General features: G+C 40.6%; 1 protein-coding gene across 2 annotated transcripts in view; it reads right to left on the bottom strand.

Annotated features, from left to right (window-relative positions):
• RB195_012622 (uncharacterized protein) overlaps nt 1-27,582 on the bottom strand; it is a gene marked incomplete at both ends in the record, with an annotated part of 39,256 nt that extends 11,674 nt beyond the window's left edge. The window contains 22 exons of one of the 2 annotated variants that reach the window (XM_064202080.1): nt 78-207; nt 996-1,153; nt 1,222-1,354; nt 2,333-2,481; nt 2,542-2,695; nt 2,752-2,925; nt 3,143-3,259; nt 3,315-3,478; nt 3,553-6,862; nt 6,942-7,042; nt 8,072-8,225; nt 8,304-8,492; nt 8,660-8,769; nt 8,829-8,951; nt 9,877-9,989; nt 10,082-10,187; nt 10,327-10,546; nt 10,603-10,748; nt 12,323-13,858; nt 14,586-21,965; nt 25,623-27,144; nt 27,520-27,582. In XM_064202080.1, coding sequence (XP_064057961.1) covers nt 78-207; nt 996-1,153; nt 1,222-1,354; nt 2,333-2,481; nt 2,542-2,695; nt 2,752-2,925; nt 3,143-3,259; nt 3,315-3,478; nt 3,553-6,862; nt 6,942-7,042; nt 8,072-8,225; nt 8,304-8,492; nt 8,660-8,769; nt 8,829-8,951; nt 9,877-9,989; nt 10,082-10,187; nt 10,327-10,546; nt 10,603-10,748; nt 12,323-13,858; nt 14,586-21,965; nt 25,623-27,144; nt 27,520-27,582 — 16,252 coding nt within the window. Of the gene's footprint in view, nt 1-77; nt 208-995; nt 1,154-1,221; nt 1,355-2,332; nt 2,482-2,541; nt 2,696-2,751; nt 2,926-3,142; nt 3,260-3,314; nt 3,479-3,552; nt 6,863-6,941; nt 7,043-8,071; nt 8,226-8,303; nt 8,493-8,659; nt 8,770-8,828; nt 8,952-9,876; nt 9,990-10,081; nt 10,188-10,326; nt 10,547-10,602; nt 10,749-12,322; nt 13,859-14,585; nt 21,966-25,622; nt 27,145-27,519 lie in introns of those variants that run through there. The other variant, XM_064202081.1, reaches the window with a different exon arrangement.

Raw genomic sequence — 27,582 nt, 5'->3', positions numbered from 1 at the left:
GATTTGCTCAGTGATCATTTCCTCCCATTCTGTACTTTAAATTTTTGTACAATATACTGTAATCCTACTGCACTCACCGCCAACTGTAACTTCAGCCTCAGATATGATTTTTCCGAGCTTATTCTCAGCTTCACACGTGTAGAGGCCTCCATCCGTATCATTCACGTTATGAAATATGAGCACAGTTTTATCTCCTTCATTAACGATCTGCAAATATAATAATTGTCCTCAAAAGGCAAGAATTATTTCGACTATTTGGGAGATTGATCGGTGGAAGCAAGCGAAGAGAACACCAGAAAATGCCCGAAGTGTAGCTCTAGCCGGAAGTTCAGACTGAATTTTTGATACAGTATCATTCTGTGATAACTGTCGAGGAAAAACAGGAGGAAAACCTATACTTTCAGTAATGTTTTCAAATTGAGTCTATACTATATTGGTATCGAAGTAGTATTTGTAACCAAAGTTTGGATCTTCTCCAAATGTAGAACTGTCGAGTTTAGAAAAAAAACTATGAAATCTTTCGCCTTAATTAATAAAAGAAGAAGAAAAATTGGCTGAAAAAAAAACTGAATTCTAATTTTACAGAAGATGCCACCGGTATTTATTTTCATTGATCTGTGAAGGCGTGCGAAGCGAACACGAGAGAATGTCTAAAGTCCGGTTTCAGCAGGACATTAAGGCTGGTTCATAAATATTCCGTGAAAAATGTTAGAAAAATTATTTTAAAAAATAAAGAAGTGATTTCAAGAAATATGGTCTTCAAAAAAGTGACTGAACGAATTGTCTTCAAATTTGGAAGCAGCGTTTTTAATCCCACTGCACAACTTCGCTATCCTGGACAAATCCAGTTTTTCGATACTTTTCTAGTCATCCCATTCACATTAGCACTTCATGAACCGTGTGACAAAAGTTTTCTTGATCCTTTAAGAAAAAAATACTCATACGTAGTAGAAAACCTAGCATCACGCTGCGAGTGTTCTTCAGCAATCGCTTACCTCTGTTCCAGCATCTTGAGGTATGATTTCAGTTCCATTCTTGTACCATACGTAGTCAGGAGTAGGATGACCTGCGGCGTGACATTCCAGGCGTAACGTTTCCTTTCTCGGCACTACCACATCATGAATTGCTTTGAGAATTCTTGGCGAACTGTCACCTGGGCAGAGGTATTGGATTAATGGTCATTTAGGTGGCCATATCAGAAATAATCATTCTCAGACTTACAGACAACTTTTATGGGTTGAGATATTTCCGAGAAGCTGCTCACGCCAAACTCATTCCTCCGCGCCACTTTAAAAACATATGAAACTTCTTCCTTAAGACCATCCACTTTACAGAAGGTCGAGTCACAGTTCACCTAAAAGTTTTAGAAGGTGTCCGGGGTTTGGGGACTATCATTAACACATTTCTTTTCTTTGAAACTAGGCGGTAAATGAAAGCTAAAGATTATGTTATAAACATGGAATGAAGATCTCTTTTTAGATGATGGCTTTAATTACTGTAGTAAAAATCCGCATAGCAACGTTTAATGTTGGAAGAAGACGATCAAACTGAGCTCCTAACTCAAGAAAAGAGTCTCTCGATTTCGTTTAGTTACGGCAACAACTTAATGCTTCTCTTTAGTCTCCTTAATTTTGGTCTGGGAAAAATCGGGCGATGCAAACCTCGCAGGTGAAGAAGGGAAGGGTCAACTATAGAATTTCAACGGCCAGGCACTTTTTGCCGAAGAGTTATTTGGATTATTAGATTATATTATATTATAGAATATTGTTATTGATTATACTATAGAATATTGTTCCATTGCGCGTTGATGGTACGTTAAAAGGTGCTTCTTAAGAAAAATTAGTTCAACAAGCCCGTTTTGCAGGACGTTTCAACGCCATCTCGTCGTAGAGAAATCCAGAAATCGTCAATTTCCTTCGCTGTTTTTTATGCAGGAGCGATGCAGGCATCAAAAAAAGTCTAAGCGTCTGGCTTCTGCTAGATTTTTTTTTTGTTTGAACCAAATTTATTGAAGGCATTACACCACGAATTTGGAGTGGTACGGATTTTCGGTGGAGTATTCGTATACGGGATCGTAGGTTATTGAGAGAAGGGTGATTCCGTCCATTTCTTTCTAGTTCCCGCAAAAAATGGCCGAAAGATACGGCTTCGAGCGTTCCGGCGCGCTACTTACTACAACGAGTTCGATTGGAGCGCGCCAGTCTTGTGCGCGCGCCACATCTTCCGGGCCCACCTCAGATTCGTGGTATGCTGCCTTTAAGGTAAAACAAAAATAAGGAAACGTTGCGAAGTTCTCGTCCGTTCTTCTAGAGGGGAAAGGGGAGAAATGTACCTCTTTCCAAACGGATGAATTTTCCGATTTGTATGCTACGGTGAACGTTGTTGACACACTATCATCATCAGAAGTGTCCCATTCCAGTGTGACACTATCTGGTCCAGTAACAGTGATTCGTGGAACCGATGGTGTTGTTAGCGGTGGATCTGAAGAAAAAAGGGGAATATTTGCGCGAGTGCTGAATAGTTGTTTAATAAGTAACCAACTAGAAGCAGCTGGCAGACGTAGTGGTTTCGAAACTGCTCCTGAATCAGATCGTAACCCGGCTTCATTACATACTTCTATTTTAAATTCGTAATTGGTACTGTGATGAAGATTTTTCACCGTATAACTTTCTCCGGTAACAACTTCATTATTTATCTGGAATTTTTTAGAAATTTGAAACCTAATTATTAGCAGATGCCGACTTGACCTACTTTTTTCCATTCACCACTGTCGATGCGGAGGAAGACATCATAGCCAAGCAGAGGTGAACCTCCACTGTCGTCTTCTGGCCTTGCCCATCTCAGCACGCAACCGTCCGTTGTGATTTCACTTACGACTGGAGGTTCAGCAATTCGCGGCAACGTAAGCAGACTTCCAGTAGTAATCTGTTTGTTGTGGAAAAAAACATAAGTACAAAAGCTTGACTTAAAAAATCTAAGGATTAAATCATAATAATTAAATTATTATAAATAAAATAATAATTAGAAGAAAAAAAAGGATTAAAGATTAAAAGGATTTAAATTTAGCGCAATTTGAGACGGACTACACATGAAAAATTCATTAAATTAAGAAAAATTCAATGGACTTGGACAGTAACTTTACATTTGTTATCTCAGACGGTTCACTGGATCCGAATACGTTCACAGCTTTCACTCTCACTGTATAACAGGTGCCCATCTCAAGATTGTCCAAAATATATTCCGTTTTTGCAGCCGGTATCTAAACGAAGAAGAATAAATAATCACCCTAATAGAAATTAATAGACCATCTCTACCTTCGCAATTTCACGGAATCTCCGCCGATTTGCTTCCTTCGCCTCAATCACATACTCAACAATTTTTTCGTCATCCCATCCTAATTCAGGACCATGCCAGCTTAGGGAAATTTTGTTACTATCAATAATTTTCGCAGTAAGGTTACCGGGTGGATTAGGTACATCTGAAATGAACGAGAAGAGATCTATGAAATGATCTATGAATTTTTTTATGCTAAATGAAAGTGATTCAACTAGCCTTTTACGTGCACGGTTATTCTCCTCGTGTCCTCTCCGAATTGATTTGAAATTTCCACCAAATATTCGCCAGTATCCTGTTTCGTTGCTTTATCTTTGAAAAAGTGAACGGAATTTCTGCGTATCTCTAAGATATGGTTAGCTGATTCCTCCTGTAGCGGTAATCCATCCTTGAGGCAGTAAAGCGTTGGTGTTGTCAAGCAGTTGAACGGAATATTAAATGAAATATGTTCATCCTTCTTGACGTTTATAACATCCTCCATCTCCTCCGTGGTGAACCGAGGTGCATCCGAGACAGAAATTTTTGCGATGCTTTGAGATCCATTTGAAACGATCGTGTAATTCCCAGAATCCGTCGAGTCCACATTTTCTACCGTAAGCTTGCATATCACTCCGTTGGTTTCGACTGAACATTTTTCATTCACTTGGATGGGTTCACCATCCTTGTACCATTCTACTTCATATGTTTCCCTGTCTAGCTCAATCATCAGGGTTACGGTATCTCCCTTCCTATATGTCTGCTTCGGTTCAAGTTGCTTCACTATTTTTACAGTTTCTTCCGTAGCTGCCCTTCCAGAAATTGATGGGTCTACACTATCGTTTTTCTCAGAAACATCCACAATCTGTGAAGTTCCAGGTTCTTCAGCGACTCCGTCCGAGCGTAGAGTACAACTAGGATCAAATCTCTTGGTGGTAGTGTGATGCTCGTCCCCGAGGTTTAACCGTTGAGGTAAACTGTCGCCGCCGAGTTGAAGCACTTCTCCATCTGTTCTGGAAACTTCCTTCACAGGATCAGAGGATTTGACCCACTTCTGTGGTGGCAATCCGACTTCGCTGTTCTCCTCTAGCTTTTCTATTGGCTTCGCTTTCTTAGTGCCTTCAAATTTCCCTTCACTGATCGATTCTTGACAATTTTCATTTTCATTCGTCATTTTTTCATTTATTTTCGTTGGTAGAATTTCTTGCAAAGAAACGATATTTATATTTTCTTCCAGAATACCTGAAACAGGTACATTCGCAGAACGTTCATCGATTGGAGCTGTCAAAGACATTTTTTCATCGGTAGTTTCGGGCTCTCCTGCCATCTCCTCTAATATTGAGTCTTTCTTTAATCTGGATCTGGATAATTTCGATTTTGTTCCTCTTTTATTGTTTTTCTCTTTGCCAGTTTTTTCTACAAGTTGACCGATGAATGTTTCCTCTGCTTTTTCTTCTGATGGTTCACATTTCATAGTTGGCATAGCCACTGTATAGGCTTCAGTGTACTCCTCAGTATGCTCACTTTCTAATTTTTCCTCATCCATGCTAATTTCTCCGCCTTTTATTATCATTCTATCTTCCTCCTTCTGTTCCATTTTTTCCTCTTCACTCGTTTGATATTCCTTCTCGAATTGTTTATCAAAATTTTTTCTTTTCTTTGTTTGGAGCACAATGCTCTCAATAACATCTTCATTTGCTGTGTCTTCGTATGCGCCAATTGATGCTGTAACATCTCCGAGCATCCGAGATTCATTTTCTGACTGATCTTGATAAACGGACAGGATACCATCCTTGTCTGGCCTGTGTGCTTCCGCTTCTGTCCACGAAATAGTCCCCATCTTTTCTTGTTGCCCATCATTTTTCTCCGTGACAGAAGCTCTATCCGTCTCATTTTGTTTGTTTACTTGACTCATGACTCCCTCCTTATTCCTTTCTTCTTTCTTCTTCTTTTTATTATCCTCTTGCTTTGGCTTCACTTCATCTTTCAGCTTCTCTTCCTTGAATTTCACTTCTTTTCTCGGCTTTCCTTCTTTAGGTTTCACATCTTTCTTCAAATTTTTCTCCTTATTCTCGGTTTCTTCGGCTGGCTTGGGCTCTTCCAGAGGTTTTTCTTTTTTTTCCTTTTTATTGATCTCTTCCTTTGACTCCACTTTCTCTTGAGGTTTTTCTTCTTTTTTCTTTTTGCTGATCTCTTGCTTTGACCCCACTCTCTCTTGAGGTTTGACTTCTTCTTTCGGCTTCACTTCCTTATGTTTCACCTCTTCCTTTGGTCTGATCTCTTCGAGGGGCGTGACCTCCTTCTTAGGTTTTTCTTTCTTCTCCTTTTTCTTTTGCTCCTTCCGCTGCTCCACTTCCTTAGGTGTAACGTCTTCGAGTGCAATAACCTCACTTCCTTGTTTGAGTTCTGCATATTCGGCGGTAGTTGCTTGGTTTCTCTGGGTATAAGTCTCCTCTGGAACTCCTGTGCAACTTTCATTTCTATTTTCCTGTGTCGTCTTTTGCTTGGTAACTACTTCCTCGTTGTGCAGTTCCTCTTTCTCTTGTTCACTTTCCATGCGGTCCAGGTTCGTTGTATTTTCACTCACTGTTTGATCCCGATGTTCACGTGCTTCAATCGATTTCGGTTTTCCGTTTATTGAACGATTTGTTCGTTTTTCTGCAACTGCTTTTCCTTCAGTTACCACCTCAAAGGCCTCAGTTGGATTCAACTGAGCAGTCTGACGGTCGGGCACTCCACGCGAAATGCCACTCTCAGGACCTCGACTTTGTGAGATCTGCTTGAAAGTGAACTCCACCGAGGGATCTTGTCGAGTTTCACTCTTTGAACGGGTTTTCGGGATGCTGCCAACTTTGACTGAAATGCTCGCGGATCTCGGCTCTTTTATGGGTGAGATCGCTTCTGCTACACCTTCCGGAGCTTTGATGTTTGCCGTGATGTTTGCTACTGAGTGCAGAATACTTGGATCGCCGAAACGAGAACTTATTTCGAAAGGAATTACTAGTGCCTTTGGGATCTTCTTCTTTTTCTTTGTGGAGGACGCAACGGCGGACACAGCTGACGTGGACGCGTTGGTGGTGCGGTTCGTCGACTCCTTACCATCGTTTCCTTCAACTTGAAGCTCCGAAGTTGAATCTTTCCCATTTTCTGGTTTCAGTGGGTCTTTCCAGGACGATATTTGGTCGTTCGGAGAGTGCGCTGCATCTACTAGTTGTTCCTTCTGGACTTCTTTAAGTCGGGTTTTGTTGATTATAGAATCACTCGAAACGTTTGTAATTACCTCTGGATTTGAGATAGAACTGCTACCGTGAACAGAAGAGGTAGTATTTGCCTGATTTGAGGCAGTGTTCATTATTGAAGCATCCCTGTTTGGAGATAATGGAGTTTCTTGTGTTTGGTGATTTGAGTGAGGAGGCTTCACTTCCTTTTTAACACCGGCATTTCTCGTTGTCGCTGATACTTCTTCATTTTGTTCCTCAAGTTTCTTTTCTCCTGCTCGTTTAGACTTTTTCTGGATTGCAGCGACCTTTGTCCTCAGATCCAATTTTGAGTCCTGTAAAGTGATCTTTTTTTTTTACAAATTTAAGGATGTACTAACTACTGTCTTATTTATCTTGTAGAACAGGTCTTACGTTTTTAATTTGGTCTTTGTTTTCATCAACTGAGTTTTCTGGTGCCACGGTTGAAGATGGTGTCGTATGTTGTTGCGTTTCTTTGTGCTCATCCGTGCTCCCTTAAGTAAGGATATACTCACAGAAATACGATTGTAAGTTGTTTTTCCTTAGGAACGATGTCTTGCTGGGACCAGCGGCTACACTTGTGACTTTCAAAGAGGTATCAAGGAGGTTCTTTTCTCTAGATATATCACAACTACATATCCTACTGAGTCGTATCTAAACTTACACCCGGCTACGGGAGGCTCCGCCCGTTGGACCAATGATAATGCGCACAACATTCGAAGTGGTACAGCGGGTTACCTCTTTCGTCAATTTTTGGAAAGAATAGGCCTGGAGAAAAGCTCGACGTTTCAGGAGTGAGGTCGTGCGGGAGACTAAAGATTCGCTGGTTGGACTGTGTGAAGCTGGATATGATAGATGCGCGTTTGTGTACGGCTGATGCAATGGATAGAACCAAATGGAAGGCAAAAAGCAGAAAGGCGAACCCTGCAACAGCGCGGGACAAATGCTAGGAAGAAGAAGAAGAAAAAGGAAAGAAAATGACGAAGAAGAATAAGCCTGGAGAAAGCTTGAAAGTGAATGCTTTAGGATGCTTCACGAGCTCTTATCATAAAACAGATGAGGAGATTATCACACCAAGTCGAAGTATAAGCAACAAATGGGAGTACGATCCTTGAATTTTGGAGATCCTTGAATTTTGAAGTAGAGTATGGAAGTAGAACATATGTTTCTTGATCCTTATGTAACAAAATAAGTTCTGATATCTTTTGCTCCTCTCCAGCTCCTTTCTCGTTGCCCCATTTGTTCTCCCGTTGCTTCTCTTTGTTTTAGATTTTTTACGTGGAGTGGAATAGCCAGATAGCGTGTGCAGTTAGACGTGCAAGGCAAAATTTAGACGTCTTTATATCTCAGAGTTGGATAGTTAAACCGGAGCGGTTTGGTCGTAGTGGACAACACTCAGATTGGATAATGTTATGGAAATGGAACGTTTGCAGCTGGCTTCGCAACTGTCCGCTGTACGTTTTTGTTTTTATTTTAAGATCACACGAATCCCAATATAGTCTTTTAGAGCTGTAAAACCTTACCTAAACAAGGTCGAACTATGACATTTGAGTAGCACCAAGCCTCTCCAGCAGAATTAAGTGCATGGCAAGCGTATTCGCCTGCCTCATTCTCCTCGATATTCTTCAAAACGAGGTAATGCTGACTAACATTCTCGCCTACGTGACGAATTTCACACTAAAATAAGACATTTTGTCTTGAAATTTTTAAAGATTCCAGTTTTTAGCACTTTAGGTGGAATTGATGTAGACGTACCTTCTCGCTGCCAGATAATACTCGTCCATTACGATAGAAACAAACACAAGGTTGGGGGTCACCATGTATTTCTACCTTCAACTCAACAACTTCTCCAGCCGTAGCCTCGCGGTCTTCAAGCGCTCTACCGAACCGAGGTGCAATCGACTGTGTCGACGATAATACATTAAAATTTTTCCGCTCCACTATCTAAAAATTAAATAAAATAAAAATTAAACAAAATTTAAAAAATAAAAAATAAATTAAAAGCAAAATAAAATATTAAAATTAAAGGAAAAGTTTAAATTTATATAAGATGGACTTTACACAACACCACTACATTGTGGGATAGGTGAAGATTAACAAAACGAACGTACCTTCCGCACTCTTCGGCCCTTAGGCTCTTGCCTCTCACTGTCAGATAACAATACCTCGTCCCTCAAACCATGCTTCTGTCTTCGCTGTTTTTGATGTTCTTTTTCGGTCGCTACAAGAATGTAACGGTCGTAGACAGCTTATGTGAAAGAAGAAGATCAATGAACGAACCTGAATCATCTACAGATAACTTGAAAAGACAACTGTCAACACCAGCCATATTTTCCACAATCAATTCGTAAACATCTTCATCGTCCACTGTGCACTTTGCGATTTCCAATGCGAACGTTCCATCTGGAATAGAAAAGTTGATCGTTTATAGTGTAAATCACTGAAGTATGATGATCAACTTCTATGAAAACTGTACAAAAACGCGGATCCAGAGAATATGTCACTCTCGTATACTCTCCAAGAAATATGCTCTATAAAACCTTTTTTTTATCACTTCTCACTTCACTTTTGATGTGCTTTGTAACATCAAAGCAGTTATATTATGTTATGGAACGACATTGAATCGTTTTGTTGTTGTTTGTTGTTGTTGTTTGTTTGTTTTGTTCTCAGTTCCATTTGGTTGTTATCCGCCCTATTCAGGCTTATATATTCCACTGGAACTAAAATAAACTGCAAATTCGGAAGTGCCTATGGAATCACAAAATACCTTTTAGGAAATTAATGAAGAAAATATATAATATTCGTGAAAAAATACAGTTTTGAAAAGCGTGCGTGAAAGTTCTTGATAGCAAATCAGTTTCCGACTGAGCTAGCTCTGAATAAGGTTAGAGAGTTGCGGTAAGTACATCTGCAAAAATAATTATAAAAAAATAAATAATAAAATAAATAAATAATGAATATATAAAAATAAATAAATTATAAATAAACATAAATAAATAAAAATAATAAAAAAATAATAGAGAAAGAAGACAGATGAGTGACAAACCAAGCTTCGAAAAAGCAAAGTCAGAAAGCGTTAGATGGGTTTTAATTTAATTTCAACAAGGAATAATTTATCACTGAGTGGTCAATGACGGGACTAAACAGACCTTTGCTGCTGTTTAGTGATGAGGACGGCTTGAAAATAACTACACTAAGTAGTTTCTGTTGAAAAATTCCATAAACTATCGATTATAAATTGCCTCTTACTGTTCCAGATATAGGTTTTGATTACAAACACTGGCGACAAGTTCTCACAACAAAAAAAACCCGTTGATCACCCACTAACCACTTTTAAGTTCCGTTCGATATTTTCTTTCTGAACGTTCCTGGTCGATTTCCACTCCATTTTTTAACCATATCAATTCAGGGACTGGAAATCCACATAATTTGCCGTAGAGCCTAAAGCGTTTTTCTTTTTGCCTCAAATTTTCCCGGCGAAAAAAAAGGAGAACACAGTAGACAAGAAAATTAATTTAAAAAAAAAAACAGACCATGCAGTTCCACCTTCCGCAACAGTCATGTCGGTAACGGACCAAATTACTTCCGCTGCCTCAAATTCCCGTTCGAAAAGCGTTTTTTCATTGAATTTGGAGAATTCTGAAACGCCAGTACATTACATTATTAATATGCCAATACATTACATTATTAATAATAAGTCAGAAAAATCTCTCTATTTATGCGAGAGAGAGAGAGTTTAGTTGCAAAAGTTAACGAATATTTCCGAATAACTGGTTACTTGGTTTCCGTTTTTCAGCTATCTGCAAATAAGTGGTGCACTCGTCGATCCCAAGCGGATTTGTCGCCTTGAACATAAGCTGTCCACCACCACCACCGTCCTCTGGGCGAACACAATCGATCGGGAAGGTGAAACTGTATAGGTTATGCTCAGGTGTGCTAACAGGTTCCACTTGATTGACACAACAAGTAACGTAGCGGTCGTTGACGTAGACAGATATCTAAAGTGATTCCCGATTCCTGATTCATGAAGTGCTCGGCAAACAACAAGTCATACCTTTGGTTGAGGTCTTGCTTTAAGGAACACATCCACGGTTAACGCTTCTCCTTCCACACACTTCATGATTTGTGTTCTTTGTAAGAATAGTGGAGCGAAATCCTCTTCTGAGTTCATCTCCGAGATTTTCATCGATTTTGAGACGCCTACAAGAAGAAAAAAGCTGTCTTATCCTTAGCACAGGGGAAATTTGAGTTGTTTACTACAAAAAGAGTTGTTTACTACGAAAAAAAAAACATGATATTGTGATTACTGTCCTTTGATTCGACTAAAATATTTGTGATGGCACAATGATGGGCATTTCTCTATTTAAAGAAAAAAATTCCAACTGGATTCTCCTTTTACTATTTTATATTTATATTTATTTTGTATTATTTATTTGTATTTATTTTTTATCATTAAGTTCTCTAGCGCTTCGCAACTGCTAGACTACTTAATAACGCGAGGTTCCTGGACATAGTTGAGAGAAAATGTGAAGTGGTTCAAATTACAAAAATGTCCCCATCGGACTTATTGCAAAGGTATAGATGGATTTCTATAATTTTTATAATTTCGTATAATTTTTTCACATCGAAACTACGACCACTTGAATGGTTGGTTTTTTTTCTGTTATTCTGTAAGTTTCTACGAAACTCTCTTACAATATGTACGTAACATAAAACCAAAAGGCAACCAGATAAACTGTGCTTCTCGGCCTCTACTAACTATTTACTCAAGATTTATCTTCCAAGATGTGTAAGGATTTCTGAATCTCAACGATTATGTTACCCATTAATTCTTTGTTTTGTTTTTGTAACAACGATCAATTATAAATTAACACAATTAGCGCAGCATTTGACGGAATCTACGACAATTTACGGAAAGAAGTAATTAGTTTTTACCCTCAGAAATAGTTAGTGTTGTTTTTTTGGATCGAGAGGTTGGTGTGGCAACTTCACGGCTTCCGAAACCGAGCCAGTGCAAATCAAGCCCTTCATCCCTCCGGGGTCGATAAAATGGTGTCAGAACCGTCCGGGAGGATAAAAAGACTGACTTGACCCATCGGGGCTGGGTCCCGCAAGTCGTATTGTATGGGACAGTTACACGTTCGTGAACCTCAAACGATTCTGAATTGAAGTGAACGTGGGGGCGCATCTCAAGAGGATTGACGCGCCAGTGACATCGTCATTTTATCATTTTCTGGATCACGAAAAGCGAGGAACCGAGGTAATTGTGATCTTTATTGCTGTAGGCATGTTTTATGAAATCGTAGTGATCTAATCCTGTGCAAGAAATACCTACTGCTCTTTGAAACAATACGAAAGACAGGAATGTACAACAAAAAATATTATATTATTATTATACTAAATATTTGTATTATATTAATATTAATATTAAATATTGTATTAAATATAAAGACCCGTAGAGAATGTTGTATAGACGGGTGAAAACCACGTCACGTTTAATGCAGTTGCGTAAATAGCTCGAGGTCGAGTCAGTGGGACCACTTATCGCTGCAGTTCGCGACAACTGGTCCCACCACGATTTTTGTCGCATTGAGCGCAGCGTCTTACGTAACTGCACATGCACTTCATGTCGTTTTGATCCGACTATATCGATTTTTCAAGTGCATCAGAAATTACTGACTCTAAGCTCACTTCTCTTCATTTTTCAGGTCTATTTTCATTTAATTATTTAGATATTTAACTCTTTAAACTCTCTATAAAAATATTGGACTTACATGGCTGTTGCTGTTGACTCAGAGAGTTCTTCTGTCGTTGTTGTTCAGCAACATCACTCTGTGATTCTTCAGTAGGACCGACGTCTTCGCACTGGCCACCACCAATATCCAAATTGGTTGTAGGATCTGTTGCGAGTTGAATGCCCCTACTCTCTTGACTCAGGGGCTCATTTTTCGAGGATAAAACACTGAAGTTCTCTGAAGAATCCACTCTGTTTGTTTCTGCAATGTTCTCGCTTGAAATCCTTTCCGCAGAGGTTGAATTCTTTTTCTTCGTTTTCGCTTTTTTTCTTAATAATTTTTCTGTTTCCTTTGAAACGTAAGACTTTGTTTTGATTTTCTGCTGTTTATGAGAATTTGGGAATTTCTCAGGAGCAGATGAAGAAACACTGGTTTCTACTGTGAGCAGCGGAGGATGTTCCGTCTTTGAATCAATTAAGAAGACATTAGAACCCTCATTGGGACTGAAACTGACATTGTCACCTTTTCCAGGAAACTGATCCTCGTCCAAAAGGTCTTGATTCGGGGCGGTTGGTTTACCAGAAGAAGGCATTAATGTGCTTTTCACGCTGATTGTTGGAGGCATGTGAGGAGAAAATTCTGGAGAAGTTTCACGATCAGCCCTTTCAGTGTTAGCGGAAGAGGAGGTACATGTGGATTCCTGCAAAGAACTCTCGTTTGGATTCGATTGTTTTAGTTCTTCACGTTCATCTCGAGTTCTGGATCTGACTGATGAGTGAGGGGGTTTCGAGCTTCTAAGGGTGAGATTTAGGTTTGCTTCAGCTTCTTCAGAATTAGGGATGATATCCCTGCCTCCCGTTATGAAAATAAACTCTTCTACACCAACATCTTGATCCGATTCATTGGAACCACTCCCTTTACACCTGACATCCTGTAGAAGTTCTTCCTTGTTCACTTCTCCTCCTTCCGTGAGTGTTTTAATTTCATCGCTTTGCTTCGACGCGAATTTTCTATGCTTCGATGATTTCTCGGAATTACTCCGACTTTTCGAAACCGAATCGGGTTGTTTACATTGAGGTGATTGGAGCTGTTCGACAGAAACATTTTCATCTATAGGAGCTTGCAAATGTTCTTTGTTTACCGCCTCCGCGGCCGCTGATAGGATTCCAGTTGCACTGTTCTTTCCTATAGTATTCGCAAGCGTCAACCGATCACCAGGTACAGAATTAGCAGTTGATTTGGTGACGGATCGTGTCGCATTGTATCCGAATTCATTTTTCTTTATTGTAGTGCTGTCATCTGCCGCATCTCGCACGATCACCTCTTCAGTATTTCCTATGCGGTTTTGGTCATTCGTACCCGAAACCTTTAGGGAAGTAGAAGTATCTTTGCGTTGTTTCGACTCCTCTCCTTCAGGCTGATCCAGGAACTCATTGGAAGGGATCTCGACTCGATTCGACTCAACAAACGATTCCTTTGCTGCGACATTGACGACGTTATTCTCGTTTTCGAAATAGCTTTGGATATTCGTGTGATAATGCATGGATTCATCCTTCGTTGACAAATCTGTAATCTCTGGAAATATAATGAGCATACGGTTATATCTAGAACCCAAAATATTGACATTATTATATTAGTTTACGTCCTGATTTAAATCTTCTCAGATGTTTTCTTGTATATCTGCGTGTAGCACTGCAGTTAACAAGTAATGACATTGGAAATACTGCTCCTCATTACCGCTAAGGTGATGTGGAGCAATGTTATCACTATTATATGTATTAATATTAGTATTTTGATATTATAAAGTGATAGAATGAAATGATATAAAATGGTTTAGAAGATTTGGATGATAGAGAAATTTTGAAAATTTTGGACACCTAGACATCCTCGCTTCATAAATAAATAATAATGAATGACGACAACCTATAATTTAGCTGACATACATATAATAAAGAGGATAAAAAATATACAATGACACCTTAAAGATCAAACTTTTAGATTAGCTGAAAAGAATATGTTCCTATTCTCCTAACTAACGATGTTGCTTATATAACACTGTGTAAGTGGTATTGAACACCCTGTGTAAAGTGCAGTGGAATAGGAGGAGGGAATCTAGTGTAGTATGAGGGAAAAGGGTGCGTGAAATTGAGAAAATCTGTCACTAGCATACAAATGAGTGATAAGTTACAATATCAGTTAAAGGTGCTATAGAAAACAGAGTCGTATAACTAGATTTCGTCCTCAGTAAACTTCTGTGAACTTTTTTTTTGACTAAAAATAGAATCGAAGAGAGAAATAATACCTGATGTTTCACAAGGTGGTGGATGTGATGGTGGTGGATGTGCTTGTGGTGGTGGTTGTTTTGGTGGTGGATGTGAAAGTGATGGTGGTGGTGGAGGCGGCAGAACGTGCTTCTGTGCTCCCCTGAGTGCTACGCTGAGTGGTACGCTCAAACGAACGTCTAAATGCTCGAATCGCTTTTCAGCTTTCTCCTCGGCGATGGGATCAGTTTGAGAAAGGTGGAGAAGTGTGCCCTCCTTCTTTCTAGCGTGAATAACCTCATTGAGTGAGTTCGAGTGGTCTTCGCAACTTGCACCTACGGCAGTGGACGATGATCTACACCCTACCTCCCGAGCAGAGCTTAGGCCGTTATTCTCAGAATTTTTAGTCTTACTTCCTACGGTTTCAGAGCTTCCACTTGATCTCGAATCCTTCCGTCGCATTTCTGTCGACGAATTATCGGAATAATAGTCTTCCTGATTTTCCAATGCTGAAATGTTGTCGGCATTGGAAGCAAGGATTTTCGTAGTGATACAAAAACCACTGTTCCCTTCACCTTCATCGAATCCAAATTCAGTAGTAGATTCAATAGGATACATTCGACCTCTGGACTTAGAATCCCTGTCACCGTAACTCCTATGGATCTTTTCTTCTTTGTCGATTCCAGATATAACCATAGTGTTCCCTTCTTCTGGGAAAAACTTATCTCCTCCTGATTTGAATTCCTCCTTGCTTCCTTTTGATGTACGAAAATCTCTTGGCTTGGAATATTGATTATCTGCAGCTGATTTATGAGCATCACGATCTCCTCTTTTTGTATTACTTTCAGGATAGCTTGATTTCGAATCTTCTTCCGCTACTGTAGAGGTGTGCGCATCCTGGTTTTCTTCCTCATTATCAACTACGGATTTAATCGAAGATTCTAGGGGATGAATTTTGTTTCCGGATTTCGACCCGTGCTCCGACATCGATGTCTTATGAGACTCGTGACTCCCCTGTTCCGTTTGCATTACTGTGGAAGTTCTGGAAGCTCTGATCTGTTCTCTTGACACAGAATTCCGTTTCTTCGCTGAATTAGGATCACTACTTGTCACTTCTTCCATATTACCTGGGGCATTAGGAGTTTTTATGGGGCGGGATATTTCTCCTGGTTTTAAGTCCTGCTCCATCGCCGCCATCCTTCCACTATAATGGTTTCTCTGTTCTATTACTGTTGCTTTATTGGTGTCGGTTTGTTCTACAAATTTAAAATCGCACTCTTTCGAAGTAAGCGTACAAATGTTGCTGTTAGTTTCGCCTTCGTCGACTTCGAAGTCAGCGGAAAATTCTGCAGGATGTGTCTGAGAACTGACTCCCACGTCTTTCTTACTCACTATTGAGCTGCAATCATCACTGTTCCCCTCTTCCTTGTGAACTCCTGAACTGTCGAGATATTCTGCAAAATGTGTCTCTTCTCTTGATCTGAACGCTTCCTCATTTGCCTCTGAAATACGAGTATCACGTTGTCCTCGTTTTCTCTCTACTGCTGTGCAATTATTACTGCTATTCTGTTCTCTGGGCCTAATCTCCCGTTTCTTCGCTGATGAACTCTGTGTAACATGGTTTTCTTCTTTTTTCTTGGATGTGGGTCCAGTCGGATGTTCATCGGAATGAAATTCATCTGAAAATTTATGGCGAGTCTCCGCCGGTGTAAAGCTGAAAGGACCACGGTCATTCTCTTCTTTCTCAGGTACTGGATTTTTGTCATCTTTGCCCTGTTCTTCCGAATTCGACTTGAATTCTTTTAAAGTTGAGATCTGAGCATCACAGTTTCTTTTCTCTTTGCCAATTCCGGAGTTGGTGTCGACGGTGTTGGTTTTTTCTGTAGAATAACTCTTTTCTCTTTTCCTGGGGTGTTGTTCCTTCGCTTCCGAGAAAAGAGATTTGTCCCGTCCCCGACCCTTCTCCATCATCGTAGAAATTTCGCTACTTCCTTGTTCTCGCGGTTTAAGATCCTGAAATTCGCTACTGAGACCAATAACTCTCGAATTGCTCAATCCAAGGTTAACATCAATTCTTGGGGAATGGGCTTTCTCTCTTAGTTTGCTATCCTGGTCCTTCGTCTCCCTTCTACCAGAATCGTGGTGTCCCTCCTTCTTTTTCCCAGCAAAGTCGGCTTTTTCGCTGTTATTACGTTCTTTGGATTTCGAAGAAAGCTTTTTCAAAGACATAACTTCAGCATTGCAACTACTAGTTTCTTCATTTGTTCCCTCCTTAGCGTTAGATTCTGTGAGATCAGTTTCCCTTCTGAATCCGAAGACTTGCTCTTTTGGTGTCGAGCTAGAATCACTATGGCTTCGTATTCCAAATATAAACGCGTCTTCTTCTATGGAACGCGTCCTTTCTTCTGGATTCAAATCTTGCTGATCATTTGTTGATCTATGTCCGCCAGGATGTCTCTGGTCTGTTGTTAACGGATTCTTTTCTGCACCTTCCTGATGTCTTGATTGACAGTGTTCCTGCCACGATATATTGGTGCAAAAATCAATTATTTCTTCTCCCTTCCTAATGTTGGAATTGACAGAGTCTTTTGCGATATCCGTGGTTGTTCTGGATTCGGAGTCCTCTCCTGAATTTGTAGCGTTTCGATCTTCATTGGTTCCTCCTTCTTCATGAGATGTGCATATAATTGCAGATTTTTCTGGATGAACGTCTTTTCGTAGTTTTGATTCGTGCTCCTTCACCGTTGTAGTGGAAGAATGATGTCTCTTTTTTTCCTTTTGTATCATTCCAGACATTCCACTAGAAGTCTGCTCGCTTATTTTAGGATTCTGCTTTTCCAATGCAGAATGCTGACGATAGTGTTTTTCTCCTATCGGTAATGTAAGTGTGATCAAATGTTCACCAAAATTGATTTGATCTACAGAAATCGAATGGTGTTCTTCCGCGCCTGGTTTAAGGATGGATTCTGTGAAAAGCTCCTGACCTTTGAAATCAGGGAAATCCTCATTTAAGTCACGGTCGTCATCACTTCGCTTCTTTTCGTGAGTTCTGTGTTTGGTGGAAGATTCTGGCACTGCTGACATATGAGTGCAGCGATAATCCTCTTCCCGTTCTGTGGATTTTGTGGATTTTTCGGTCGCGCTATATGTTGTTGGTTTGAAGTCTTTGCTGTGCTTTTCCGTTGAGTCTCGACGCTTCTGAGGATTCGTGTCCTTATTGACTGTTTGATTCTGTTTACTGGAAATTGACTTGAACTCTTTAGAAGTAGAAGTATTGTTATCATCACGATTCTTCTCGTTCTCATCGATTCCTGCATCGACAGTAAATCCACTGGAAAGCGTTAGAGCTCCGGATTTGGAAGCTTGTGCTTTCATTGTTGAATTGTGATCATCAGAGTTTCCCTCTTCATGGTGTGGATATTCAGATTTGATTGAACGATCTGCCGATTGGGTTTTTACTTTGGGAAAAACTCTTGCTTCGGAGATTCCTCCAGATTTTGGACGTGGCTGTTTCGCTTCTGAATTGGCACAATTGTTACTTCTCTCCTCCTTCCCTATTTTTATAGATTTTTTGGACCTAGTGTTTGTTTTTGACTTTGCTATAGATTTAAGATCGTCTGAGAAGCGGCTTTCATTGGTTACTTCCTCCTTCTTAATGTCTGCCTTAAAAAATGGTTTTTCGCAGTGGACAGAATTTTCTCCTGATTCGGTTTTTTCCTCTTCTGTCGCCGATCTACTAGTATCAGAGCATCCTTCGTCTTTCTCCATTGTTGTAGGCTTTTTGTTTTTGGTTTCTTCACCGTTTTTGGGAGTGAGTTCTCTGGAAGTAGAAGCACAAACAGCATGAGTACTTGGATCTTTCTTCCTTCCAGGTTTCATAGCTGCATTTGTTTTTCCTGCAGAACACTTCTTTTTTTCCGGATTGGAACCTTGTTCATTGATCGTGGATGTAAAACTATCACGACATTCTTCCTTTCTTTGAATTGAAAAATCTTCTGCAGTCTTCTCTTTCCTCGGTTCCAAATCCTGAACTTTTGCCGGTGTGCAGTGGTGAGTGTGGTTTTCCTCCTTCTTTTCAATCGCTATGATTTTTTCGGTTTTTATGGGCTCTGATAATTTCAAATATTGTTCTATTGCTGCATGATTGCTACAAGCATTTATCATTTCTCTTTCCTTGATTACGCAGCTGATTGAAGCTTCAGAGGATTGGGTCTTTCCTCTTGACCTGGGACCTTTCTCCATTGTTGTACAGGTATGATCATTATCATTCACAATTTCTTTATGGATATCACATTTAGCAGAATCTTTTGTGGAATGGATCATTTTCTTCGATTTTGATTTCTGCTTCTCCGATGTCAAAATGCACGAGTCGTGGCTCCTTTCTTCCATTAGTGCTGGAATTTCTTTTTTGCACTGTTCGCCTAGTTTAGAATCCTGGACGTCCTTTGTGGAAGTAGGAGAATCACAGCTTTGTTCTTCTGCTTTTTCGAAAACGAGTTTGGCTGGATGTTGGGAGTGTTGACGATCTTGGAGTTGGAAAGGAGGGTCCTCAAGTGGAGAGCGGCGGATATCACGTCCATCTTCTACCATTTTTCTTACTTGATTTTTGAGGGCACAGCTTTCATCTATGTAGTTGAAATTGGGCTCCTTCGAAGTCACAATACGAGGGATGCTGTCTCTCTCGTCTTTATCGATTCCTAGATTTACGGGAAATTCTGTGAAATGAATCTGAGCCTCGACCAATTTGTCGCTTTGGTCTTCCGGTGTTGAATCGCAACTATTAGGGTCCCACTCGTCTCGGTCCACCTCTTGTGTGATGGTAGCATTTGTCTTTTTTGAGGAACATGTCCTTTCTCCTGATTTTGATTCTCGCCCCTTCGCTTCTGAGCTGTGACAATCGTAGCTTTTCTGTTCCTTCTCGGTTATCGTCGACTTTCCGCCACTGATTTTGTCTTTTGATTTGAAAATTTGATGGTTCTGTTTAACACTTACCTCTTTCGAACTTTTGACTTCGATATCCACAAGAACTTTTGCGGAATGGATTTCTTTTATTGAACTAGGATCCTGTTCCTTTGTCACTAAGCCGGCAGTGTCATGCTGTGCCTCATCTTTCTCGATTACTGTAGCTTTTCTGATGTTGGTATGTACTGTAGGTTTGGTATCTGGCTCATTCATAGTAGAGGTACGTAGACCATCGCTGTTTTGTTCTGAAGATTCTTTAGCGCACATCTGGGCTCCAGAAATGGAGTCTTGTTTAATCATCTTAACCGCGATTGAGCTGCGATCATAAGCGCTGTTTTCCTTATGAATTACGGATTTAACTGGGATTTTTCCAGGATAGGCAATTTCGTTTGATGTAGAATCCGGCTCTTTTGACGGACAATTGCGGCCACCACGGCTCGTTCCGGTTTCTTGGACTTCACACTTAACATTAACGTTTGTTTTTCCTCCGGAATACGTATCCTCCATTGAACTGCGGTATCGGTGATTCAGCTCACTCGTTGCTGACATAGCAGAATGTTCCTTATTCTTCTCCATTTTTATAGACTTCTCCCCGATTTCGTTCTTTTCTCCTGGTTTAAAGCAGTGGTGCTTGCGACCATCACGTATTGAATCCGCTTCGTTGAGTTCGGAGTCAACGGAGAGTTCTTTGAAACGGGTTTTCTCTTCTGCCTTAAGCTGTTGATCTTCTAAAAACTTAGCACTATCCCTCCTCTGAGGTCCCTCCTCTTTCTCCCTTGCTACAGTCATTTTGGTGCCGGTCTCTTCGATAATTTTGGAAACCACCTCTTCTGAGGGAACTGCGCTAACATCATCGCTTCTCTCATCCTTATAGAGCTCGGATTTGATGGTAACATTGGTTTCCGCTGCAGAATACAATTTTCCTGGTGGTGTGGAGTCATGCTCATCCGTCGCTGACCTAAAAGCATCACTAGGGCTCCCTTTTCTCTCCGTGGATGAAACCTTTACGGGATTATATAGTTCCTCTGAATCCTGATAAGTCATTGCCGAGCTGAAACGGGTTTCTTCCTCCTTTTCGACCGCAGTTGGATCCTTTGTTTTTAAACGGTGTCCCTCCTCTGCATAGTTGCAATCATCACTTTTTCCTTCTTTTTTCTTCACTCTTAAGCTAACTGAATCCTTTGCAAACTGGATCTTTTCTCCTGATTTGGAATACTCTTCCACTGTTAAATAACATACGTTATGACTATCCATTTCTTTAAGGAACCTGGATCTAACGGCAGCTTCTGTAGAGCGAACCTTCAGGTTTAATTTCGACAGCTGTTTCTCCGATACAGAGCTGCAAGAGTCGCCGGTACTCTTTGTAATCTCTACTACCGTAGGTATTTCGTCATTGCTTTCATTTATATCAACTCCCAAAACTTCTTCAGCGGTGGATTCCGTATCCGTACGGAGATGACATACAGGTATGGAATTAAAGTGCTTTGAAGTAGAGCAGTTGGTATCTGGGCTTTCAGAAGTGTTAGTCTGTTTCTGGAATTTAGAATCACCTTGCTCTGACACAGAGATGCATACATTGTGGTTGTTTTCATTCATATCATCTCCCGAAGTAGCGGTGGATTCTTTGGGATGCATCGAATTTACGAATTCCGGGTCCTGTTCAATCATAGATGAATTGTTCTCTTCTTCGTGAGTCCCACACTTAATCGGAGACTGTGAAGAATCGTTAATTTCGTATGATTTATTAGAATCCTTGAGCTCAGTTGAGTTCCGGCCATAATGACATTCCTCTAACTTCGGCCCGGCTGACTCAACGGGATTCGCGCAGTTGACTTTTTCTCTTATTTTAGAACCTTTCTCTATCGCTGAGTTCCATACAGGACCTCCATCCTCTTCCTTGTAGATTACTTGCAATTTGTCAGCATCGATTGGTTTTGATATGGAACCATCCTCTCTCGAAGTGGTGGTACTCGGATCGCGACTCCTCTCAAGTTTATCGATCCGGTATCTGCTTGCCGATTCTGCGAAATAGACCTCATTTCCTAATTCAGAGTGGGATTTTGAACCCCGATCCTCAGGTACGTAGTTACGAATGTCACAGGTTTTCTCTACTTCTTGGACTTCGTATTTGTGTGAAGTTTCTGTGTAGTAGGCTTCTCCCTTTGATTTGAGGTAGCGCGTCTCTGCCGCAGAGTTCTGATCATCACTGACCTCGTGTTCTTCCTTGAGTTTTGGCGCGAGAAGGGATTTCTCGTGCGGATCGATTGGGTTGCAGTGGTGCTCACTAATCCTCCCTTTTTTCTTGCTAGAGTACCCTTTTGCAGGTTTGAAGTTCATTTTGTTTTTATGTTGAGATTGGACTTCCGTCAAAGAATCCTTGATTCTGCCTTCTACTCCTGGCTCCTGGTTCCCTGTCATAGCCTCTGTGTAGGAACCATCGCTATAGACTTCTGTTGACCCTGAAATTGATGTTATTTTAAGTTTTGCATCGATAATATTCTATAAAATATCTGATGACTGTTAAATCTCTTGTCATAGTCATTTTGGAAATACATTAATGATGTAGAAACAGTGAGATTCTCTTACTACGACATAGGCGGAAACTGGATTTTCTATTCTCGAACGTTCTAGAGATATCTGTTATTTCTGTTGCCTTAAACCTAACTTGAAGATTTTCTTTATAAACTTGTAAAAGAGGTATGGTAAAAGATGCAAAGATAGGTAATGGAAGACAGAATAAAAAGGAATTCGTTGAAGTGAAGAGAAACGAAAAATGGGATTCTTTAGATTTTAAAGAAAGACTTCTATGAAACTTCTGACAAATTGCTGGTCTGCAATGCTTATTTCTACTGTTTTTTTTTTGTTATGTTTGCTTTTTTTCTTTTTGTGCAGCTTTAAAGACCCCACCCCACGAATCTGAGGTGGTACGGATTTCAGGTGGAGTATTCGTATACGGGATCGTAGATTATGGAGAGAAGGGTGATTCCGTCCATTTTTACCTTATTGCCGTAAAAAAAACGGCCCGGAAGATGCGGCGTGTGCGCACGGCTGGCGCGCTCCAGTCGAACTCCTTGTAGGAAATAGTGCGCCAGAACACCTGAATCCGTATCTTCCGGGCCATTTTTTATGGCAATTAGGAAGAAATGGACGGAATAACCCCCTCTCCTTGATCTACGATCCCGTATACGAATACCCCACCTGAAATCCGTTCCACCTCAGATTCGTGAGGCGATCCCTTTAAGCATGCACTCGCTTTTCTCAACGATTGCATCATGTCATCATAAGAATAGCAACCAGAATATGGGAAAATATGTAAGGTTAGGTCTTACATGTGTTCATACACAGTCTTGAAGACAACGCGAAGTCACACTTTCAAGCATGCCAATTTTACCCAGTTTACTCGGGTTCTTGTTAGGACCAATCCATAAACATAATGATATTCGAGAGAAGGTCAATAAAAAGCAGCTTATCACAAAAGTGCTTGGAAAAACGAGTACGTAATAGTTCAGGATGTAGATTACGAGTACAAATCTGGCCACGTTTAATTCAAACCATAGGTGCAGTAGGGAGAAGCCGGGGGTGCAGCTTAAGTGGAGGGGGTCCTTTCCATAGCCGTTCAAAAGTGAAGGAGGTCCTTTCTCCAACCGTTCAAAGGTGGAGGTCAGAGCACCGGCTACGACTATCGCATCCATTCAAACTAATCTTTCTTTAGAAAAAAAGGGTGTGGGGAACGGCTTTAGCTTCTACGAGATACTTGAAAACGTTCCACCATGTTGTGCATGCGTCAGGTCCACAAACGAGCGGGCGGTCAAGGATCGATCTGTCTCCTCAGCAGACTTTTCTGTATAAAACCAAAGAACGGGTTGGTGGGTTGGGACCGGAGAATTTTTTGGTGGACGCGTTCTAATTCACTTCGTAGGAACAAAGCAAAAATAAAACACCGTTTCCAAGCCGTTTTTAAGGTCGATTGGGGGGGGGGGGGAATTAACCGGGGCCACAGTGGCACCACTAAGCGTACAACCTGAACTCAAAAAAAAAAACAGAAACCCAACATCATGTCAGTTTTGTGATACACTGCTTTTAGGTATGGATTAGGAGCTTCCAAAGGGAAATATTTTAAGACATTCGTTTGATGTTTCCCTTCATGCACATTTCCAATAAATTAATTAACGATTTCTATCAAGATCGGAATATAATGTGAAAAACAATCAGATGACAAATTCCAATATATGTAAGCCTACAGCCTACTTACCTCTCATTCCGTCATAATTGACCTTGAGAAAGAGGGCAATGCGGCACAATTGAAACCCGTGAAACACATTCGATTTCCGGTTGGAGCTTGGAGACATTCGAGATCATGTAGCTCATATTTTTCACTGCTCCCAGTATCCGTACCTATCACATGGTAACACACAAGGCTGGTTTTTAGAGGTTCTCTCCACATTTTAGCATAAACTCCTCTTGAGATCTGCTCTGTCTTTCAACGAGATCCATCTGCAACATCCAAAGCGATAAATAATTTGCCGGAGGGATTACGTTTGTAGGGTATTAGCGTCCATGTGCGTTGTGCAATGTCCTGTGAGTCTGAGTTCTTGTGGTGACAAACGTGGTTCTCTTCAATCTATCTGTGCTTCTTAAGTGCTTTATGATTGTAGATTTGAAAATGCATTCTGTTATCGTGTTGTTTGTTGTTGTTGTTTGAAATACCGTTCGTGGTTGGATTTGCAGTGATTTTGCTATCTCTATAGCTCATATGTGATCTCAATCAATCAAAATTGATCCAAGTTATCTCCATGGTGACAAGTGCAATTCCAAGAGACCGCATTCTCTCCGTCTGGAGAGTATGAGAAAAGCTCTGTGTTAGTAAAGATGGAGATGTTAGTAAGGCAGACATGCTTCTCATGCGATGCTGAAAGGAGGAAACAGTACTTAGGAACTGTTGTTCTACCTACAGATTATTTAATAAGTAAAAAAAAGAAAATATTACTAAGCTATTCGATATTTGTTAAAGGCAGTATACTACTATGCTGACGATCCTTTGATCTGTTCACGACAAGATAGGGGCTAGAAGCGTAGCCCACGAGAATGAGTCCTATCACTTTCAATTCCCTCTAATTGTCCTGAAAAATGGAATAAGAAGCGGCCTTAACGGCAGCATACCACGAATCTGATGTGGCGCGGATTTCAGGTGGAGTATTCGTATACGTGATCGTAGATTATGGAGAGCGGTGTGGTTCCGTCCATTTCTTCCTAATTGCCGTAAAAAGCGGCCCGGAAGATGTGGCGCCGCACAAGGTTGGCGCGCTCCAATCGAACTCATTGTAGAAAATAGTGCGCCGGAACGCTCGAAGCCGTATCTTCCGGCCCGTTTTTTACGGCAATTAAGAGGAAATGGACGGAATCACACCCCTTCTCCATAATCTGCAATCCCGTATACGAATACTCCACCGGAAATCCGTACCATCCAGATTCGTGGTGTGATGCCTTTAATCGAATTCCCTACGAAGCATCTAACAACGTATATCGTATGCAAGTGCAAGGATACCGTCCGCGTCTGTAAGCGAGCGGAGAATCCATGTGTACTGACGACACTAACGCTACCACTTACTGGCATATGCTTGCGCTCCAGTACGAGACACGTTTTTAGGTGCCTCATAGGAAAATTCACCACCGACAAAGTTGCTTCCAAAGTCGTTTTTTTTACGGGGCGAAGCGGAAGGAACTGAACGAAATTGTTCTCATTATCGTGATTTATGGCCCCAACCGTATCTTTTCATCCCAATTCCATCGTGAATTTCGAGTGAGGTATGTACTGCGTTCAATTGAAGTAAGGGGAAATATCAGTATATTTTAGTAAAATCTAAATTAATGCTGTCAATTTTTATTTTTTGTAAAGTTACTACAATTGCTGAAACTGCAAATACACTGTTTTAGAGTTTTTCTCAGGGGTATGACGTGAAAGTACAGCCAATCCTATTTTTTGAAATTTTTGTTCAGTTCCCGAGAAATGAGTTATTAGGTTATAAGTATACAACTTTCAATGTTAATTTTTCTTTCAAAACATTTTGATGTTTTAATTTAATCTTCATCAAAATCAACGCTAAAATCAAACACACCTTCACTGTTGTCCGTTTTCCTCGCGTTCAACTTTGCATCGCTAGAAGAAGGTTCGACGATTTGTGCCTCGTCTATGGACTTGGATGTGTTCTTCGTGATGGGACCTCCTCTACGAATCTCTTCGCTGTTATATGGGGGAATTTTGGTTATTTCATGAGTATTTTCTCTCTCGTCTAAGGTGATGATAGGTGGTTGTGATTTTTGATCAAATTCTTCCGAAGCACAGCTGAATTCGTCGTTTCTCTCATAGGTGCCGCTTTCGTGTCCTAAATATTCCTGCTGCAATTCCTGGTTGCTTCTCGTGGATTTGTTTTCCTTGTGCTTCTTCGATTTCGGTTGAAGTCCTCCCACAGTTTTACTCAACCTTGTATGTTCGATGGTCTTTTCCGCCAAAACTGTCAGACAATTACGGTCGCTGTCAAAATTTCTAAAAATGTGTGATACTTCGCTAGTTTCAGAGTATTGTAGAGCTATTTTATTTTCATCCATAGTCGTAAAAGTAGCTCCTTGTTTCTCGCTTTGTTTAATTACTGTTAGCAGTGAGCTGCTTTCTTCAAATCTTACATGACATCTTGGATCCTCTTTGATTCGAGTACTTGTAGACGACTTGCGATTTTCATAACTATGGGCAAACTTTCCAGGAGGTAGTATTGAGGTATGATGTCCACCGTGCAGTTCCATTTTTGAAACGTCATCTCTCGTAGCTGTTCCAGTTTTACTGTCAATGAAATCAGTTTGAAGTTTTTGTAGATTGTCGGATTTTCTTGTTACTGGTGAACGATCTTCCACGATTCCACTATCCCCTTTCTCCATAAACATTCGAAAATCCGTCACTTCAGTGTCCACAAGCTCGACGTCATTGCGAACAGCACAGCTTGTGATCTTACTGTCTTGTGCGATGCTCGTACCACCTTTGGAAGAAGCGGGACCCACTGACAAGGCCACATCCGTAGTGGATTCATTGTGAAATCCTTGAGGCGGTCTCGATTTTAGTTCAGCTTCATTTTTATCCATTACTGGACCCGATTTGGCTAAATCGCTGCAAACTTCGTCTTGTTTATCAGCAACGGATCCGCTTAGCGGCAACTTCTCGGAAATCTCCTGGTTCCGCTCTCTAAGGTTGCACTCCCATTTCTGATCTATTACATCAGCGCCTGCGTCGACCGGAATATTCTGGACTACCTCATCTCCATCTCTCATACTTTCCTGACCTAGTTCTTTTGTTTGCGGAGGTAGTTCCAGAAAATGTGGTTCTTTTGGAGAGCCAGAATTTTTCTCATTATTTGCTTGTACGTATCCGTGTAATTCATCCCTGCTCGTATCTTCACTTCCGTTATTGGCTGACTCATCTTTGATAGCGTAGCCATCCACCAACGGAATATGAAGACTTTGCGTAAGACGTTTCTGGGTACGCTTCACTTTTTGGCGAGGCTTTCGTTTTTCTGAAGTTCCAGCCGCGATCCTGTCTTGCTTCCTAAACAAAACTACAAGGTAGAGTGCTTGAAAGGGTAACATGGATTCCTAAAGTAGTTATAGAATTCAGGAAAAATGAGAGCCTGTGAAATCTATTATTAGAAATTTTCTGCAGAATTTACCCTGATTCGTTCGATAAGAAGGATCCTTGATGATGAGAAGAACCTTCGGTTTTCGTCAGTCTTTCCCCTGCAAAATTATCTTCTTCACTTCATCGAAAATAAATTACTACGAATAAGAGATTAAAGTGCTTTTCACCTCTTAGATCTTGTTCATGGATTTTTCTCTTCACGCACGTGTGAAACGTGTTCTTTCAAAGTGCGGAAATATGGGCAATCATGCAATTCTATACGTCATTACTATGGTGAAATGTTGAGATCCTTAGTGACATGGACGTACTTAAGTGACGTCACTTTTACTTACCGCATTACCATAGCTTCTGCGAGACTCAACCATTTCAAGAAGAAGTGCCTGACTTAAAGGCAT

The sequence above is a fragment of the Necator americanus genome, chromosome V (assembly GCF_031761385.1).
Source record: "Necator americanus strain Aroian chromosome V, whole genome shotgun sequence".
NCBI classification, from domain to species: domain Eukaryota; kingdom Metazoa; phylum Nematoda; class Chromadorea; order Rhabditida; family Ancylostomatidae; genus Necator; species Necator americanus.
This window is presented reverse-complemented; position numbering and strand designations above follow the sequence as displayed.